General features: G+C 38.9%; 1 protein-coding gene across 10 annotated transcripts in view; it reads right to left on the minus strand.

The window, feature by feature from the left end:
• The window catches only part of GIGYF2 (GRB10 interacting GYF protein 2), a 131,732-nt gene that overhangs the window by 87,323 nt on the left and 25,368 nt on the right, over positions 1–19,041 (minus strand). For all 10 annotated transcript variants that reach the window (XM_060399245.1, XM_042245129.1, XM_004001779.5 and 7 more), the window contains 3 exons: positions 18,228–18,311; positions 6,324–6,453; positions 5,338–5,433 (listed from right to left, as the gene is read on the minus strand). In XM_060399245.1, coding sequence (XP_060255228.1) covers positions 5,338–5,433; positions 6,324–6,453; positions 18,228–18,268 — 267 coding nt within the window. In that variant the 5' untranslated portion in view covers positions 18,269–18,311. The remainder of the gene's footprint in view (positions 1–5,337; positions 5,434–6,323; positions 6,454–18,227; positions 18,312–19,041) is intronic.

Below are 19,041 nucleotides of genomic sequence, written 5' to 3' on the forward strand. Positions count from 1 at the left end.
TTTTCATGTGAAGGTGTACTGCATATCTAACTTTATTCCTTTTTAAAAAACCAACAGTTTTCAGCATCATTTATTGAATAATTTTTGATTGCTCAAGTAATCTGTGTAGCCCTTAAAGTATATCATGTTAGTAACTAGTACCAAGTCCTTCTGCCTACTTACTAAAAAGTTTTTCTAACTCATGTCGTCTCTAAGAAATCTAGGCAGTCATTTAACGAAAAATAAAAAACAATTATTAAAAAATATTTATAAACAACTGGAAAACTAATCACGAAAGACTGAAACTGGTATAATGAGCTATATAAAAATAAGCTTCTGTATTAAAAAATATCATAAATGAAAACCAATGCAATTTTAAATTTAGAAAAATGAACAAGTTAGTAGATGGGTAGGATGAGGGGTGGGAGGGAGGTTCAAGAGGGGATGCATGTACACATACAGCTGATTCACTTCGTTGTACGGCAGAAACTAACACAGCACTGTAAAGCAATTGTACTCCAATAAAAAAGAAACTGAACACACACACAAAAAGAAAATTTAACAGGTTAGGTTTAGGACTAGCTCGAGAAAAAGATTACTATCCCCCCCAACAAAAATGGCAAAGAACAAAAAATTGAAAGAAATATAAATGCAAATATCTGAGAAACTCTGCACTGGGGAAAGAAATGCAAACTAAAAGAATACTTTTTCCAAATTTGCAGAGAATATTTTTCAATAAAAATAATGTAAATATAGAACAAAGCTTAGTATACACCACCACCTGCACAAAAAGGAGGAAATATATTCAATATTTACTTGGAAAAATACACAAGAAACTGCAAATACAGGCTGCCTTTCAGAAAAGGAGACAGACGGCTGGTGGAAAGGATGGGAGAGAGATAAATTTTTATTTCTAAACCATATGATTTGGGCTTCCCTGATAGCTCAGTTGGTAAAGAAATCTGCCTGCAATGCAGGAGACCCCAGTTCAATTCCTGGGCTGGGAAGATACGCTGGAGAAGGAATAGGCTCCCTAACTCTAGTATTCTTGGGTTTCCCTTGTGGCTCAGCTGGTAAAGAATCCGTCTGCAATGTGGGAGACCTGGGTTCAATCCCTGGGTTGGGAAGATTCCCTAGAGAAGGGAAAGGCTACCCACTCCAGTATTCTGGCCTGAAGAATTCCACATGATTTACTGCTCATGAAAAAACAATGAAATCATGTAACAGTGCAAAAGCAAGGGTAAAACACCATAGGCATGGCAGCAGTGAACAAAAGTAACACAAACCCACATACAACGTTTCTTCAAAGTGATCCAGTAGTATGGAGTGATTTGGTTTTATTTCCAAACTTTCAATTATAATCAGCTGGTATGTGCATCTATCCTTAAGCCACAGTTTTCTTTCGTTTTGGAATTTTTTAATTTTTTTTTTTTTGCCACAAGGGATGTAGGATTTTAGTTCCCTTAGTCCAGGAATCAAACCCACGCCCTCTACATTGGAAGCACAAAAGCACTGTACCACCAGGGAAGTTAAAACCAGTTTTGATTACTGTAGCTTTGCAGTTAAGTTCTGAAACTGGAAGTACAGGTCCTATTTCTTTGCAAAACTGTTTTGACAACTTAGGGTCCTCTGCAATTCTATATAAATTTTAAGATCAGCTTCTACCCAAAAAGCCACTGGGATTTTGGTGGGTATTGTACTGGCAGCAAATCATTAATAATATTAAGTCTTTCAACACTTAATAAAATGCTAACACCTTTCCATTTATTAGGATCTTCTTTAATTTCTTTCAATAATGTTTCATTTTTTTAATTGTATAAAGTTTCATACTCCTTAGTTAAACTTATTCCTAAGTATTTTAGTTTTAATACTATTATAAACAGAATTTTCTTCATTTCCTTTGCAAACTGTCCATTACTAGTATATGGAAACGCTTCCCTGGTGGCTCAGTCAGGGAAGAATCCACCTGCAACGCAAGAGACCTGGGTTCAATATCTGAGTTGGGAAGATCCCCTGGAGGAGGGCATGGTGACCCACTCCAGTGTTCTTGCCTGGAGAAATCCCATGGACAGAGGAGCCTGGCGGGCTACAGGGCATGGGGTTACAAAGAGTCAGACACGACTGAGGGACTAAGTACACAGTAATGGAAACACAACTGACTTTTGTGTACTGATTCTGTAGCATACAACTGTGCTGTATTCACTTACTGGTGTTAACAGTTATTCTGTGGATTCTTTAGGATTTTCTATATGTAGGATCATGTCATCTTCAAACAGAGATAATTTTACTTCTTCCCTTCTAATCTGGATTCTTTTTATTTCCTTTTCTAGCCTAAGAGCTCATCTGAAACTTCCAACACAAGGTTCAATATCAGTAGTGAAAGTAGATATACTATCTTGTTCCCAATCCAAGAAGAAAAGCTTTTAGTCTTTCATCACTGAGTATAATATTGGTTGTGGGTTTTTCATGAAAGCCCTTAATTAAGTTCACTTTCATTCCCAGTTCGTTACATTTGCTTTCACAAAAGGGTGTTGGAATTGTGTGCTTTTTCTGTGGAAACTGAGGTGATCACGCGCTTTTCTTTTCTTCATTCTATTAATGGGGTATATTATATTGGTTTTATGTTGCACCACCCTGGAATTGTGGGGATAAACCCCACTTGGCCATGGTGTATAATCCTTCTGATACGCTGTTGGATTCAGTCTGCATTATCGATGTATTCTGACAACTGAAGATACACAAAAATAAACTAAACATACTAAATGTTAACAAGTAATTATTTCCACATGGTGATTTTATAGGAAAGATTTATCTCTTCATATCTTTCTGTATTTTCTATAATCAAATATGAGTATCTTTTACAGCAAAAAAAAAGTATTTTATTGTTTTTTTTCACTTATGAAATATTATAAAGCAGAGATGAACAAACTGATGCCATATGTATGAATGTGAAATCTAAAAACAATGAAATCTAAAAATTACTCAAAGAAAAAACAAGCTGCAGAATAGAATTATACTGTAGTGCTGTCACTTCAGTCGTGCCTGACTCTTGTGACCCCAAGGACTGTAGCCCGCCAGGCTCCTCTGTCCATGAGATTCTCCAGGCAAAGGTACTGGAGTGGGTTGCCATTTCCTCCTCCATAATATACAGTATGCTAGCTTCAATATAGGCTTCCCTGGTGGTTCAGATGGTAAAGAATCTGCCTGCAATTTGGAGACCTGGGTTCAATCCCGGGGTCAGGACGATCTCCTGGAGAAGGAAATGGCTACCCACTCTAGCATTGTTGCTTGGAGAATTCCATGAACTGAGGAGCCTGGCAGGCTACAGTCCATGTAAAATTTATAACCCTATAAAAAGAAACTCTTATAGGTATATGGACACACAAATATGTAATGACAATATCAAAACATGAATGATGAAGTAATCTGATTCATAGTAATCCCTGGAAATGCAGAGAGGGGTACACCCCAGGCAGTCTCAACTGTGGTGAAGGAGAAATTTTGTTTCTTAAAACAAAGGTATACACAAATTATTTTAAGATTAGATGTATATGAGTTGAAAATATTCAGGTCTTTGTAATAATATTCTCTGTACTATTTGAAATGCTTCATAATAAAAATATTTTTGAGAAAAATTAAAACAAAATATAACCAGATGTCTAATTTTTTTTAAGGAAATTTACCATTTTTGAAAAGAAACTTTTCAGCAATTACTTCCTTTCCCATGAATTCTTTATAACAACTTTTGATCAATGAAAATATTTGTTGATGACCCTAGATGATACTAGGTTTCATGAATAAAGAAGGAACTATTAGCCTGATTTTGGACCTCCCTGGTAGCTCAGCTGGTAAAGAATCCGCCTGGTTAGATTCCAGGGTCGGGAAGATCCCCTGGAGAAGGGATAGGACACCTACTCCAGTATTCCTGGGCTCTCATGGTGGCTCAGATGGTAAAGAATCTGCCTACAAAACGGGAGACCTGGGTTCGATCCTGGGTTGGGAAGATCCCCTGGAGGAGGGCATGACAACCCACTCCAGTATTCTTGCCCGGAGAATCCCTATGGACAGAGGAGCCCGGTGGGCTACAGTCCACAGGGTTGCAAAGAGTCGAACACGACTGAGTGACTAAGCACACCGCACAGCCTGATTTAGGAGAAACCGCAAATGAAATGAAATTGCTTACAGAAGGATGATGCTCAAAGTCACCAAATAAATATCACACCTTTCTTAAAACTTAACGTAGGTTAACAGAAGTCTAATTTTTATTTGGCCATGCCTCGTAGTTTGTGAGATCTTAGCTCCCCATCAGTTCTGAACCACCAGGGACATTTCACTAAGTTCTTTTAATAGGCTTTTCCTTCTTAATAGACTGATTTCACCACGCACAGCATGGCAAGAGTGCAGGGAGAATACCCAGAGCTGTCCCCAAAAAATAATGAAAAATGTTCTCAATTAGATAGTGGGGATGGGTTACAGAACTCTGCATCTACTATAAACTACAAAAATGTTTAATTTTATGGCATGTAACTTAGGTCTCAATAAAGCAGTTTTCTTAAAAAGTAATGATGATTCTTCATTTAAAGTGGCATTCCAAAAAAGCTCTTTCTTTCTTCATTTTACTATAATCACCACGGTGGTGGCGGTTTAGTCACTAAGTCGTGTCCAACTCTTGCGACCCCATGGACTGTAGCCCACCTGGCTCCTCTGTCCATGGGATGCTCCAGGGAAGAATACTGGAGTGGGCTGCCATTTCCTTCTCCAGGGCAGCTTCCCATCCCAGGGACTGAACCCAGGTCTCCTGCATTGCAGGCAGATTCTTTACCAACTGAGCTATGAGGGAAGCCCAATAATCACCACAGTTCGTTGAAATCAGAAACTCCACTATTTATCTATGGACATCGTACACTGTAACATAGAATCTGTTACTTTACAGCCCAAAACTCTAACTTTCTCACAATTATCATTTTAAAAAATCTGTGACAGAAAAGCACTGTTTTAAGCACACTGTGTGAGCTGATTATTTACATTTTCCTTTAGTTGTAAAAACTGGTGGGAATTCAGGTTTAGCAGATTACTTCTGAAAAACGACAAGTTTCTGAAAAGAAGGCCCTCTCCCCAGAAAAATACCTTTTTCTCTCTATTCTAACACACGTCCTTATCTCTACGTAATACTCAACAGCCTCAAATCTCAATCAGAAGCTGGTCAACTAAGAGAGGCATCCATATGCCAAGAAGAGTAGAACGAAGCGGACCTGGGGAAGGAGGACACCCCTTAGAGCCTAAGGAGGAACTTCCTATTTTCATGCCTCAGTGGGAGCAAACAAGGGTGGGACCTGAGGCTCAAAGCTACGCACACACCTGTTCTTCTTCCGTGAAGGGCACAAGAGCCAGCGGCAGCAGGGGCTCCTCCTGTAGGATAGGCAGAAATTCTTTATCCAGAAGGTCTGAAGGGATCTGTTTGACCAAACACATGACCATGAGATTAATGCTATCCCTGCAATTCTATGGAGCCAAAAAAAGAAAATATTGTTTGGTTTATCTGCTGCTGATTATCAAAGATATGGATTAAAAGTTTATTCAGTCACAATTAATATTCTGACAGGGTCAAACATTTTTAAAAAGCCCAGTCACTCACCCCATCCTACCATCTGACTGCCATGCTCAGATTTGATATACAGCACTGACCCTGACACTCCAGAGGGCACATTTAACTCAAACCACAGATGGTAAGGAGAATTTTACAAGCAACTGTATCTGTTCTTAGCAACGACCATTAAAATTTGATCCTTAATCCATTAATAAAATTAAAAGTAACGTACACTTAAGTAGAAAATGTTATTTCTCACTAGTTACATAACAGAAGTATACTTTTTACTGTTTGAGTTTTGATCATTTATAAGTAACAAAAATGAGGTACTATATTTTAAGATTTTCTCTCCACTAAAAATTTTACATTTAACTCAAAAGCAAAGAACAAGAGAAGCATCTGCCCTTCTGGTTCCTAATATCTAACTGGAGAGACGAATGCCAGATGCAATAAAGAGAAGGGAAAACTTTCTCAGCCATCACAATGGGATAAAAATAAAGGTTGTGAAGAAATCAGTGAGACAAAGCATTAAGTCCTGCCCACTCTCCTGCTTCCATGAGGCTTTCTACTTCTGTGATGAAATCTTAGGTTTTCTCTAAAGCATAGAGTGTGCATCATTTACAAGAGCCTCTGTGAACTACTGCAGGTTTTCACACAGGAAGAAAAGAGAGGACCATGGCTATTTCACGTAGCAATACCTAACTGTACAAACCCAGAAATCGCATTTGCAATTTTGAACTCTTTCCTACTTTCTTACCTTGTTGTCTTTAAGGAAAAGTGCTAACATTTCTTCTCTCCCGTAACGATAGTCTGCTAACTTATACTTCGGCAATGCTGGCGAAAGAGGGGGGGATGTAATACTCCCACCGCTGGACAGAGCTCGGAGCCTAAAACAACAGACAAAATAGAAAAACAAAGTGTCAAAAGTGCTGGCAGTAAGGACTTTTTATTTCCACATAATGTAAGATTTTCATTTTAGTTCTTCAAAAGAACAGAAAGGAAAAACCATTATCTCAAGGTATCCAAGATTTTAGCTCTAAGGCAATCTGCTGTAATAGCTCACTAAGAAAATAGTTCATTGAGTTCATTGACAAATAAGTAGACAACTTCCTTAACTTAAGAAGTATTGCGCCATATCCCTGAGAGGTTTAGGGATTAAGGAGGAGACACCTTTTTCCAAACTATAAAAGTAAAGATGTAAAATGACGCAAATTCTTAAGTAGTACTTGTAGAGTTAAAAACTAAAACAGTGACTTCAAAGAATGATTTTCTAATATTTAACAAAATACTTTAAAACATATTTTTGCTCCCCAAAAGAAAATGCAAAATACAGATACTTATAAAAAAGATGATACTTTTAAATATGCCCCCAACATTTCATAATTCACTTTTAATAAAAGAAATTAATGATCAGTGTAGAGAATTTGAAAATATTGTGGGAAAAAAAAGGTGAAGTACAAGGAGAAAAAAAATAAAACCATATTTACTGCTAAGGAAAAAAAGAAAGGTAAAAATATACTTCAAGCTGATAACAGAAATTACCTCAAAGGAAGAAAACTGGGAAAAGGGGAACAAGTTAATTTTATAAGATGTTATTATTTTAAAAAGGAGTTGAATCTCAGCAAAAAATGGCAAGTTTTCCTCCAGGGAAAACTACCATCAGGAGTAGCCCAAAGTTCTATAAAGTAATAGATAACAAGGGTAAAAGGGACCAACGTACTGCAAGTAAGCAGTTTAGCCCAAAGAAAATTCAACAGAAGCATTGAAATATATCCCCAAATTGCTAAGCTGTATTGACCAAAAAAAAAAAAAAGAGGGACGGGTCTACAACTTGTACATTAGAAAGTATGAAGGTCAAGCAGAATAATAAATGCTGGCACATTATTCAAGAACAGCAGAAGCAGCAGCAGGTACGCAGTATATACACAGAACGTGTCTGCGTGTAGAAAGCAGTAACAAGGGGGAAAAGGAGTATGCATTAGTACAGTAAGACTAATAAAGTTTTATTTATTTCACTTTCTTTTTACTTATTTTTTTAATGTTTTATTACAGACAATTTTGAACATGTATAAAAGGATCAAGAAGAAACTCTCCTGCACCCATCAACCCAGTCCCCAGGCCATCCCACTCCTTCTACAGCCCTATCTAACCCTCCTTTAATATTATTCTGAAGGAACTCTTTTGCTTTCAAAGTTTTTAAAGGAAATTATTTTCAAGTTTGGAGACAATTCATTTAAGAAAAGTTATCTCATTTCATCTGCAAATATTTCAAAATGTTATCTCTAAAAGATAAGGATTTTTCTTTAAGTCTGAATTTTGCTAACTTTATCCTGTGATATAATTTAATACATTTCTCTGCTCTCTGCATTTCCTGTAAACAGGTGACTGGATGTAGACTTGGCAAGACTACATCCATGTGGTGGTATGTTACTCCACCAGGAGGCACATACTGTCTGGTTGGTTTTGCAAGGCTAAGCAGTCCTTCAAGAGCGAAGCTTAGATCCCCAAATTCACTAAGATTACAGACTGACTTTATTCTGTCATTTCTTATTTACTAGGTAGAGTAGTTCTACAAAGAGAAACTTCCCTCTTATACTATCTGGTATTACCTAATAGAATATAGCTCATATAAGAAAAGAAACAGCTTTCCTTCTTTCATTTATTAGTTTTCATAATGACTTGGTTCACTAACAATCCTCCAACAGTAAAATTATTTTCATTAATATATTTCATTTCACTGCAGTTATTAACAATACTCAAACTCTCTCATCTCTGTCTAGTGGGAGAGGCTTCAGGTTAGCTCCCAAGTCCTTCTGACCCAACCCTAGTAGTCTTTGAGAGCTTTATTTCTATCTGGTATGTCAAATGTTCGAAAATCAGCTTATTTCTTGCCTCAGATGTGGAATAACAATTTCACCAGGGAGCCTGATTCTCTTTGGTAATAAACAGATTTAGACTACAGTCTGGGTGCTCAAAGTGTTCATTGTTATTGGGCTGGTTTTTTGTTTTCTTTCCAATTATTCACGGACTTAGAGGTCATCAAGTCCAACTCCTATCAGTTCAGTCACTCAGTCGTGTCCCGACTCTTTGTGACCCCATGAATTGCAGCATGCCTGGCCTCCCTGTCCATCACCAGCTCCTGGAGTTTACCCAAACTCACGTCCATCGAGTCAGTGATGCCATCCAGCCTTCTCATCCTCTGTCAGCCCCTTCTCCTCCTGTCCCCAATCCCTCCCAGCATCAGAGTCTTTTCCAACAAGTCAACTCTTCGCATAAGGTGGCCAAAGTACTGGAGTTTCAGCTTTAGCATCAGTCCTTCCAATGAACACCCAGGACTGATCTCCTTTAGACTGGACTGGTTGGATCTCCTTGCAGTCCAAGGCACTCTCAAGAGTCTTCTGCAACACCACAGTTCAAAAGCATTAATTCTTCGGTGCTCAGCTTTCTTCACAGTCCAACTCTCACATCCATACATGAACACTGAAAAAACCATAGCCTTGACTAGACAGATCTTTGTTGGCAAAATAATGTCTCTGCTTTTCAATATGCTGTCTAGGTTGGTCATAACTTTCCTTCCAAGGAGTAAGCGTCTTTTAATTTCATAGCTGCAATCACCATCTGCAGTGATTTTGGAGCCCAAAAATATAAAGTCTGACACTGTTTACACTGTTTCCCCATCTATTTCCCATGAAGTGATGGGACCGGATGCCATGATCTTAGTTTTCTGAATGTTGAGCTTTAAGCCAACTTTTTCACTCCTCTTCTACTTTCAACAAGAGGCTTTTTAGTTCCTCTTCACTTTCTGCCGTAAGAGTGGTGTCATCTGCATATCTGAGGTTATTGATATTTTTCCCGGCAATCGTGATTCCAGCTTGTGCTTCTTTCAGCCCAGCATTTCTCATGATGTACTCTGCATAGAAGTTAAATAAGCAGGGTGACAATATACAGCCTTGACGTACTCCTTTTCCTATTTGGAACCAGTCTGTTGTTCCATGTCCAGTTCTAACTGTTGCTTCCTGACCTGCATATAGGTTTCTCAAGAGGCAGGTCAGGTGGTAATGGTATTCCCAGCTCTTTCAGAATTTTCCACAGTTTATTGTGATCCACACAGTCAAAGGCTTTGGCAGAGTCAATAAAGCAGAAATAGATGTTTTTCTGGAACTCTCTTGCTGTTTCGATGATCCACCAGATGTTGACAATTTGATCTCTGGTTCCTCTGCCTTTTTAAAACCAGCTTGAACATCTGGAAGTTCACTGTTCACATATTGCTGAAGCCTGGCTTGGAGAATTTCAAGCATTACTTCACTAGCATGTGAGATGAGTGCAATTGTGCAGTAGTTTGAGCATTCTTTGGCATTGCCTTTCTTTGGGATTGGAATGAAAACTGACCTTTTCCAGTCCTGTGGCCACTGCTGAGTTGTCCCAATTTGCTGGCATATTGAGTGCAGCACTTTCACAGCATCATCTTTCAGGACTTGAAACAGCTCAACTGGAATTCCATCACCTCCACTAGCTTTATTCGTAGTGATGCTTTCTAAGGCCCACTTGAATTCACATCCCAGGATGTCTGGCTCTAGGTGAGTGATCACACCATCGTGATTATCTGGGTCGTGAAGATCTTTTTTGTACAGTTCTTCAGTGTATTCTTGCCACCTCTTCTTAATATCTTCTGATTCTGTTAGGTCCATACCATTTCTGTCCTTTATCGAGCCCATCTTTGCATGAAATGTTCCCTTGGTATCTCTAATTTTCTTGAAGAGATCTCTAGTCTTTCCCTGTAAGACAGGCTAAACAAGTCAGTAAGAAAACAACATGCCCACAGAGGACCCAACCAACCACTGCTGAAGGACCTGCCAGCACAGTGGTTCACATCACATTCATGAACATTTGGGCTCTTCCCTGAAAACGTGGCATTAATATCCACTGAGAACTGAAGGTGGGAAGGTTACATATACTCATTTAAGTTTCACAACCACCCACAATATGACAGATGGGGAAAACAAAGCCAAGGAGTTAAGCCATTTATCCACAATCACAGCCAGCAGAACCAAGAGTCAGAAACAAAGGCTTTTATAACTAAAAAGATCAAAATCTTTCCAACAGTGAGATCTCAAAGTTTTAAAATAGTCATGGTTCAGTCTGCCAAAAATTAATTTATAAATATACATCTATATAATTAAAATCAGTTTAAAATATCTTAATAAGTTCCCTAAGAGTGACTACCACTAGAGGGCACATGTAAGCGCTCTTCCATTTTCTAATGGAAAAATCATTCCAGTATCTGCAATTATTATGTCTCACTAGAGGCTTTCCAGCTCACTCATCCAACACCCCTAATTTCTTCATCTGCTCCTCACAAGGTTTCAAATCCACCCAACAATCCCCAGAGAATGAGATAGTTGGATGGCATCACTGACTCAATGGACATGAATTTGATAACTCCAGGAAATAGCGAGGACAGGGAAGCCTGGTGTTCTGAAGTCCATGGGGTTGCAAAGAATCGGACATGACTGAGCGACTGAACAAGCCCCAGGGGCTTTCCATGCCTAGGAACAGAACACTTCTTACAGTTACCAGACCTCAAGAGTAACATGACCAGCAATGCATACTTAAAGAGAGTCCTCCAGCTACTCTGAAGGCAAGCTAAGCATAATGCAACCTAAAGACGGTAGCCTGAACCAGGAGAATGGCTGTGCTCCACTTAGTAATCAACAAATCCTGTCCCAAGTCCTCCTTCACCCACTGCTATCTGCAAAAGCTGAAGCATATCTAGATAACATCCTTCCCTAAAAACCCACCAGTGACCTTTACCTCCTCTAGAATCGTGCTCCATGTAGCCCTCTCTTCTAGAAACTCCATCCTTCCCTATCAGCGTTCCACTCATCTCGCAATATATCTAATAGTGATTTGTTTAAAATTCCTCTAATGCAGCATCCCTCTCTGGCGATGCAGCACTGGTCATCTTCCTCTTCATTTCAGAGATATCTTCATCACCTCACTTCCCAACCACTTCAAAACCCAGCACAACGTGGCTTTTCCCCACTACTCCACTGCTCTGGAAAAGTTCAACAACCTCAACACTAGGCCCAAATGCAATTTCCCTCTCCTGATCATCTTCATCTTCCTGGCCATATGGAGATCTGTTTAACACAGGAGGTCCAGTGCTAATCCCAGGAGTACTAGTAGTCACTGACAGGTAGCAGCAGCTGGGCCTTCCAAAACCACCCCTCCCCAACACCCACAATCCTCGCTTGTTAACTGCTGTTCAAATCCAAACTTCAGCTTACAAAAGTAGTTTAGAATGTCCATGTAGATGTGTGAAGATGTACAAATCTAAAAGCACTTCTGTGTAAGCTCATGACTCAGTTCCAGGTGTGAACTCTCCCCGACAGAGTAAGGCTTTCTTATTCAACCACTCACAGCCCTTTAGGTCTAACAGACCCCAAACCTCCCTCAAAACCTCCTTCATCACTGGTATTCCCAAAGGCAGGTAAGGATACCACCATCTACTGAGCAAATGGTTAACAGTCTGGGAATCATCCCCCATACCCAATTATCACATCCTACCAGGTTTTAAGGGCTTCCCTGGTGGCTCAGTGGTAAAGAAACCACCTGCTAATGTAGGAGACATGGGTTCAATTCCTGGGTCAGGAAGATCCCCTGGAGAAGGAAATGGCAACCTACTCCAGTATTCTTGCCTGGGAAATCCCATGGACAGAGGAGCCTGGCTGGCTACAGGCGATGGAGCCACGAGAGAGTCAGATAGGACTTAGCAACTAAACAATCAGTTTTAAATCCTAAATCTCTCAAACCATCCTCTGGCCAAGTAACGTTCTATTGTTCACACTCATTACCTCAACTGCTACAACAGCATCCTAAATGATCTAACCAGTCAAAGTCCATCCTCCACGTTACTACCAGTTATTTCTTTCAAAAGCGAATTTGAATAAAAATGCTCCCCGATTAACAGTTCATTGGCACGCAATGATCAGGTAAAATCAAACACTTAACATAGAAAGGCTGCCTGCAAGCTCTTCTCACCCACACTTCACAATATAGCCAAGGCAAAAGGTCTTGGAATTTCCCACTTAAACCTATAGTTTCCCGTCCACCTGTCTTCACACAGGCTTTCTGTTGTCTGGAGTATTTTTTCTAATTGTTTTCACCTGGGATGCCATGGGAACTGCCTGGAAGTAGAGAGGTTAAGTGGAAAGGAAGAATGGAAAAGATGAGAAGCAGGAGGAGGGTAGGGGGTTGGAACAGAGAAGGCGATGGCACCCCACTCCAGTACTCTTGCCTGGAAAATCCCATGGACGGAGGAGCCTGGTAGGCTGCAGTCCATGGGGTTGCGAAGAGTAGGGCCACGACTGAGGGACTTCACTTTCACTTCTCACTTTCATGCATTGGAGAAGGCAATGGCAATCCACTCCAGTGTTCTTGCCTGGAGAATCCCAGGGACGGGGGAGCCTGGTGGGCTGCCGTCTATGTGGTCGCACAGAGTCGGACACGACTGAAGTGACTTAGCAGCAGCAGCAGGGGTCTGGCAAGAGGGCCGTAGGAGGGAAAGGAGAGAGATCTAGATCCTGGGTATTTGGCTACACACAAGTACCCACGAATGTTCACAGAACTAATTGGCTAATGGAAGGAAAAGCTAATAAACAGTCATACAAATGGAAAACTAGTGAAGGATTTTGGAGACAATTTGATCCAATTTACATTTTAAGATTACTCTGGCTGCAGTGGGGACAACACAGAAGAAAAGGAGACAGGAAACATTAGAAGACCTGTCCTTGAGTTTATATCAGAGATGATGGTGGCTTACACTAGGCTGGAGGTAATGAAGAGAGAGAGAAACAAATAGGTTCAAGAAGTATTTTGGAGTTAGAACGGACACAGCATTGTGATGGACTGGACACAGGGATACAGAAGTAAAAGAAAATGACCTGGATAACTCCAAGATGTCTGGTTTGAGCTAACAGGCACACTGTGATGTTAAGATGGAATACAAGAGGAAATTTAAAAGGGCAATATTCATGAGCTCAGTTCTGGAAAACTATAAAGGATGCAAACTATAACGGATGAGAAGCCTGCAGGCATCGAACAGGCAGCTGAACATCCTGTGTGAGCGTTATACTCCTTTTACAACGTGCGTGTGTGCATGCTAAGCTGCTCCAGTCCTGTTAGACTCTGCAACCCTACAGACCATAGCCAGCCAGACTCCTCTGTCCATGGGACTCTCCAGGCAAGAATACTGGGTTGCCATTACATCCTCTGGGGATCTTCCCCCTCATAACACTGACAGCGAAATTACTGTCAGCTTCCCCACTAAATAAATAATTCAAAAGTAGATACCATATCCTTTGGCTTTCCTGGTGGCTCAGATGGTAAAGAATCCGCTTGCAATGCAGGAGACCTGGGTTTGATCCCTGGATTAGGAAGGTCCCCTCAAGAAGGAAATGGCTACCCACTTCAGTATTCTAGTCTGGAGAAATCCATGGACAAAGGAGTCTGGCAGGCTACAGTCCACGCAGTCGCAAAGAGTCAGACACAACTGAGCGCCTTCACTTTCTCATGTTCCTTATCCTTGCTGCCTCCTTATCTCCTTACCTAACCCAAGATGTAAACCATGAGGCCCTTCATAAAATGTTTTCTAAACAACTCTAAATGTTCTCTTTTAAAATGCACCCTAGGATAACAACAAATTCCTTCAGATGGCAATTATCTTTTTACTCTTTTTAAAAACTGGGACTATTAATAAATTCCATCCTCCAGAATGTTTCTCATTTCCCTCACAACCCCGCAAAGATCATGAACAGTAATCTAAAAATCTCAGCTTTGAATTCTCTTGCCCTATGTCCCCCACCATAAGACCTGAATCATTCAACATTTATGAAGTGCCCACACTAGCTTAACAATGGACTTACCAAAACTGAGAAATACAGTGCTTTTCTTAATGGAACTAGCTCTTTTCTGAGTAAACTAAACAGATATAAACAGACACAGTACGAGGTCATAACCACTTTAACACAGGTCTAAACAAAGTGCTTTGGGAAAAACAAAAGTACCTCATTCTTTGCAAGGGAAGACCTGGGTACATTTCCTTAAGGCCATAGAGATGAGACAGAAGAAACCCCAAACCAGTTCCTTGGCTCCTTCTCCATAAAGCCAGCTAACGGTCTGGAATCATTTCTTTCCCTTATGATAAATTCCTTTATTATCCAATTTATCTGAACAGATTTTGGATGCTCAAAATAAAAAAAATAAAATACCAAAATAAAGCAGGTTATAATGAATTTGTTTTCCTCCTTTAAAATGTCTTGAAGTACACAATCATTTGCAAAGAAAGAAGAATAGGATAGAAACCAAAATATTAACAACGGTTCTTTGGGTGGCAGGATTAAGGGTAATTGACATCTATTTTTCCTTTCAGGGAAAAATATTGCTTTTTTATAGCAATAAAACTATTGCTTCCTCCAAGGTTTTCTGGAGCTGAGTGTGAATTATCTTATTACTGGGACTAACAAAAAATTCTTTAAAAAGAAGAAACCTACCAGATTTAGAACTAAAAAAGTTTTTTTTCTTTAAGGTAGTACTTTGTGTTTTGTTGAGAGTAAACAAACAGGCAACAGATGGGAATTAAATTCATACAATCCTTCTTGTGGTCAGTCTGTCCATATATCATCCAAAGCCTTAAAAATTAAACTTCAGATTTTAAAATTCCACTTCCGAGATATTATTCCAAAGGAAATCAACAGTAACACAAACAGAACTATTAAAGGATGTGTATACATATTGACAATAGCAAAATATTAAAAACGACTTTACTTTCCAACACTTCACTCATGCATTTAATAAACATTTATTGAGTATTTACTATGTGCCAGGCACCGACGTTACAGCAATGAACAAAGTGTACAAAAATCAAGACCAAAGTACTTGCCCTCAAAGGAGCGCACAGTCTAGTGGGGGCCGAAGGATGGCATATAAATAATAAAGAAAATCAGTAAAATAATTGGCATGTTATATTTTTATATAGACTGTGAAGAAAAAATTAAACAGGGAAAGGAGGTAGGGAATGGGGGCGGTTGTTATAGATGGTCAGAAAACCTCTAAGATGGTAACATTTGAAGTTAAAATGACTCTTGTTTTATATATATAAAAATGATTTACTCCTCCATTAAGTATATCACACTCTTTTTAAAACTGCTTTGGTAATTATGGAATACATTTCTTTATGCTAAATATAAAGATAAGCTAAGACCTAATGATTCTACCAGATTCTACCAGCTAAGACCTAAAGATTCTATTCAATCTTTTCTACTATCTTAAAAAGTCCATGCTTACGGTCATCCATGGTCTGTCCCTACCACAATTTTCTTTGCTCTCTCATCTTCCCTACTGTCAAATCAATCTCTTCATTTCACACAACTCTTACCAAACATAGTGTTTTACATCATGATAAAAATGTTAGTAAAAAGAATACAGTATCAGTAAATGTTTCTGTATGTTTCCGAGTTACACACTGATTCAGTGTAATCCTCCTAAACTATGATTCTCAAGTTATTCTGGACACAGTTCCTTACCTCAAGTTTCAAAATGAATGAAATGGTACATGCAGAAAAAACACAGCAACAGTCTCTAGTCATACTGCAGCAGTCTAGATCAGGGTTACCTGAGTTACTTAAGTAACTTAATACATGAGATATATTATGTCTATATATGGAGTATCCCTGGTGGCTGAAATGGTAAGGAATCTAATCTGCCCACAATGCACGAGACTCCGGTTCTATCCCTGGGTGGGGAAGATCCCCTGGAGGAGGGGATCCAGTATTCTTGCCTGGAGAATGCCATGGACAGTGGAAAAGCAGCCAGATAATATGGAAACAAATGAGTGTGGCTGTGTTTCAACAAAACTTCTACAGTCCCATAGGCATAGTTTTCAACCCATTTAGCATCATGTTAAATGTGTAATGACTCTACAGAGAGAATCAGCAGGAGTGGTTCTTTTCCTTTCGTTTTAGATAAACTACTGATACTGTCTCTCTCTCTTAACTCTTAACAGAGAGAGACTTAGAGGGAAAAAAAAAAACCTTCCTTAAATTAGCTGATGATTTTAACCATGTCTTCACATAGAAAAGACATGTGAGTGTGTAAGTGCAAAAGAGCAGTAGTTACAAATGAAGGCAAAAAACTGCACACTAAATGGTTTACACACTGAGCTGTATGATTTAAAGCCACCTGGTAAGACGTGAATAAGGTTTTAGCTACAAGAATATTCATCAAAAAATTTTTTATAATAATGAAAAACTGAGAACAGCCTATATGTGCTACATCTAGAAGACTAATTAAATAAATGATGGTACATCCATAAAGTGCAACCATTTAAGGTAACAGAAAATATTTATTGATAAAAAAGATACTTTTGATGTTTTTTTTTAGACAGGTTACAAAACTGAATGTACAGTATGATCCCATTTTTATGAAAATAAATGTACATTTACACAAATGAGCATACATAAAGCTACCTAGAATGATATACCAACCTACTACAGCGGTTACCATGGATAGTGAAATTACGGTAATTTTATCTTGTTGTGGATCACTTGTAATTGCTAATTTTTTTAGAAGTATACATTGATTTGGTAATAAAGTTATTTTTTAAATATAAAATAAGAACTAGAACAGGCGATTTAGGTCAACAATTCCAAAATAAACTCTCAAAGCATATAACTTGCATCGGTTCTTAAAACTTCGAATGATTTCTCCTCAGTCTCCAAATGCTAGCTACAAGGACCAAGAAAATTAAAGAATTACATATAAAAAGAAATGCATATAATAACTTAAGTTAATAAGAGTCTTCAAATAGGGAGTTACTATAGGAAGTCTGGAACATTTATCAAAGCACCACCACTGAAACAATCAAGGACATGTACGACACTATTCCGATCATCTACTTTATATACTGCCTCTGATTCAAGGTCTGAATGGGAAAAGCAACTATCGTTATTCACGCCACTGACGAGGATCTTCAATCACCAACTTTGGGGGGAAAGGAAGAAGAGGGGGAAAGAGTCACACTACAATGTGATGGATCTCAAAATCCCATGAGAATTCCATATTCAGGGTCCAAACATATCTGTAAGAGACTCAAAGGTTGATTAATTGGTATTACAGCAAATGCTAACCTGATTCTAGATGGGCTATAGCCAGTATAATTCTGGATCACCTATGTAGCCCATCAATAAAATAATCAAACAATAATTCAATAAAAACTATTTTTTCCAAACAAGTATGAACAGCACTCACAAAACACTGTAGCAGAGAACATATAAATATAAAATGTTACAATTATATAAAATTATACTCCAACCTACCTAAGGGTTCAAACACAAAGTAAATAATTTGCTAGGGTGGTGGGACTATGAGGACTTTTAAATTCATTATCATTATACAACCAGAACAGGAAGACTTTTTAATAAAGGACAAATGCAGTCACTAACCAAATATAAATTATTCCTGACTGGTTATATTGTTTTCAACTAGGCACATAAAGCAAAGTCTCTAAAACATGCACATTTTATAAGCCCCCAACAGCTGCACAAATACATTACTACTGAACTAGTCATGCAACTCTGAATAGGATGAGGTTTTGAAAACTCACCATTCAGGCCCAAAGTTCAGTGTCTGTGTTTCCGCTGCCATTCTTTTCCGTATGTTTACAACAGATTTTTATATGCAGAGAAACCTGTTCAAGAGAAAACATCTCCATACAGTTGGTCAAGATTGAATCAGAATTCCAGCCCAGAAAGTACAGCTAGGGAGCATGTTTTGCTTATGCTCCTCTCAACCAGTCACCAGAATGAGGTTTTTTAAATGCCTATTTATAATACAGCTGGCAAAGTAAAATGAATAAATCCACCCTTAATTCCAATCCACCATCTTTTTATGTTTACACAGGAAAAGGAGGCAGGGTACAAGAGATGCTGGTGAGACAGGTGGAAGCAGACCATGCAGGGCACTGGGGACCGAATGAAGGGTTTCCTTTTTTCAGCCTTTAGGCAGTGGGGAAGGAATGAGGGGTGACAGATTTACATTTTACTAATAACTTGTATTACTGGCTTGCAATGGCTCACCCATCACCATGAAGTACATCAAAGATTCTTAAAGACCTCTCCTTATCTATCTCACAGCTTCTGCCACAACTCTCCCCACTGTCTCCTTAGCACTTTACACTCTAGTGATTCTTTAAAAAATTATCTTGGACCATTAAGCGAAAATAATCCACTAATCAATTTCATGAGTCATCTTTCAAGAGCAATTTTAAGATACAGAACTTAAAGTGAAATGTCAGACAGGGAAGGACAAATACTGTGTATTACTTATACGTGGAATCTTTAACAAGCCAAACTCACAGTAAAGTGGTGGTTACCAGGGACTGAAGGGTGGGAGACATGGTAAGAAACTGGTCAAAGGTA

This window comes from Ovis aries, chromosome 1 (genome assembly GCF_016772045.2).
Source record: "Ovis aries strain OAR_USU_Benz2616 breed Rambouillet chromosome 1, ARS-UI_Ramb_v3.0, whole genome shotgun sequence".
In the NCBI taxonomy this organism is placed as follows: domain Eukaryota; kingdom Metazoa; phylum Chordata; class Mammalia; order Artiodactyla; family Bovidae; genus Ovis; species Ovis aries.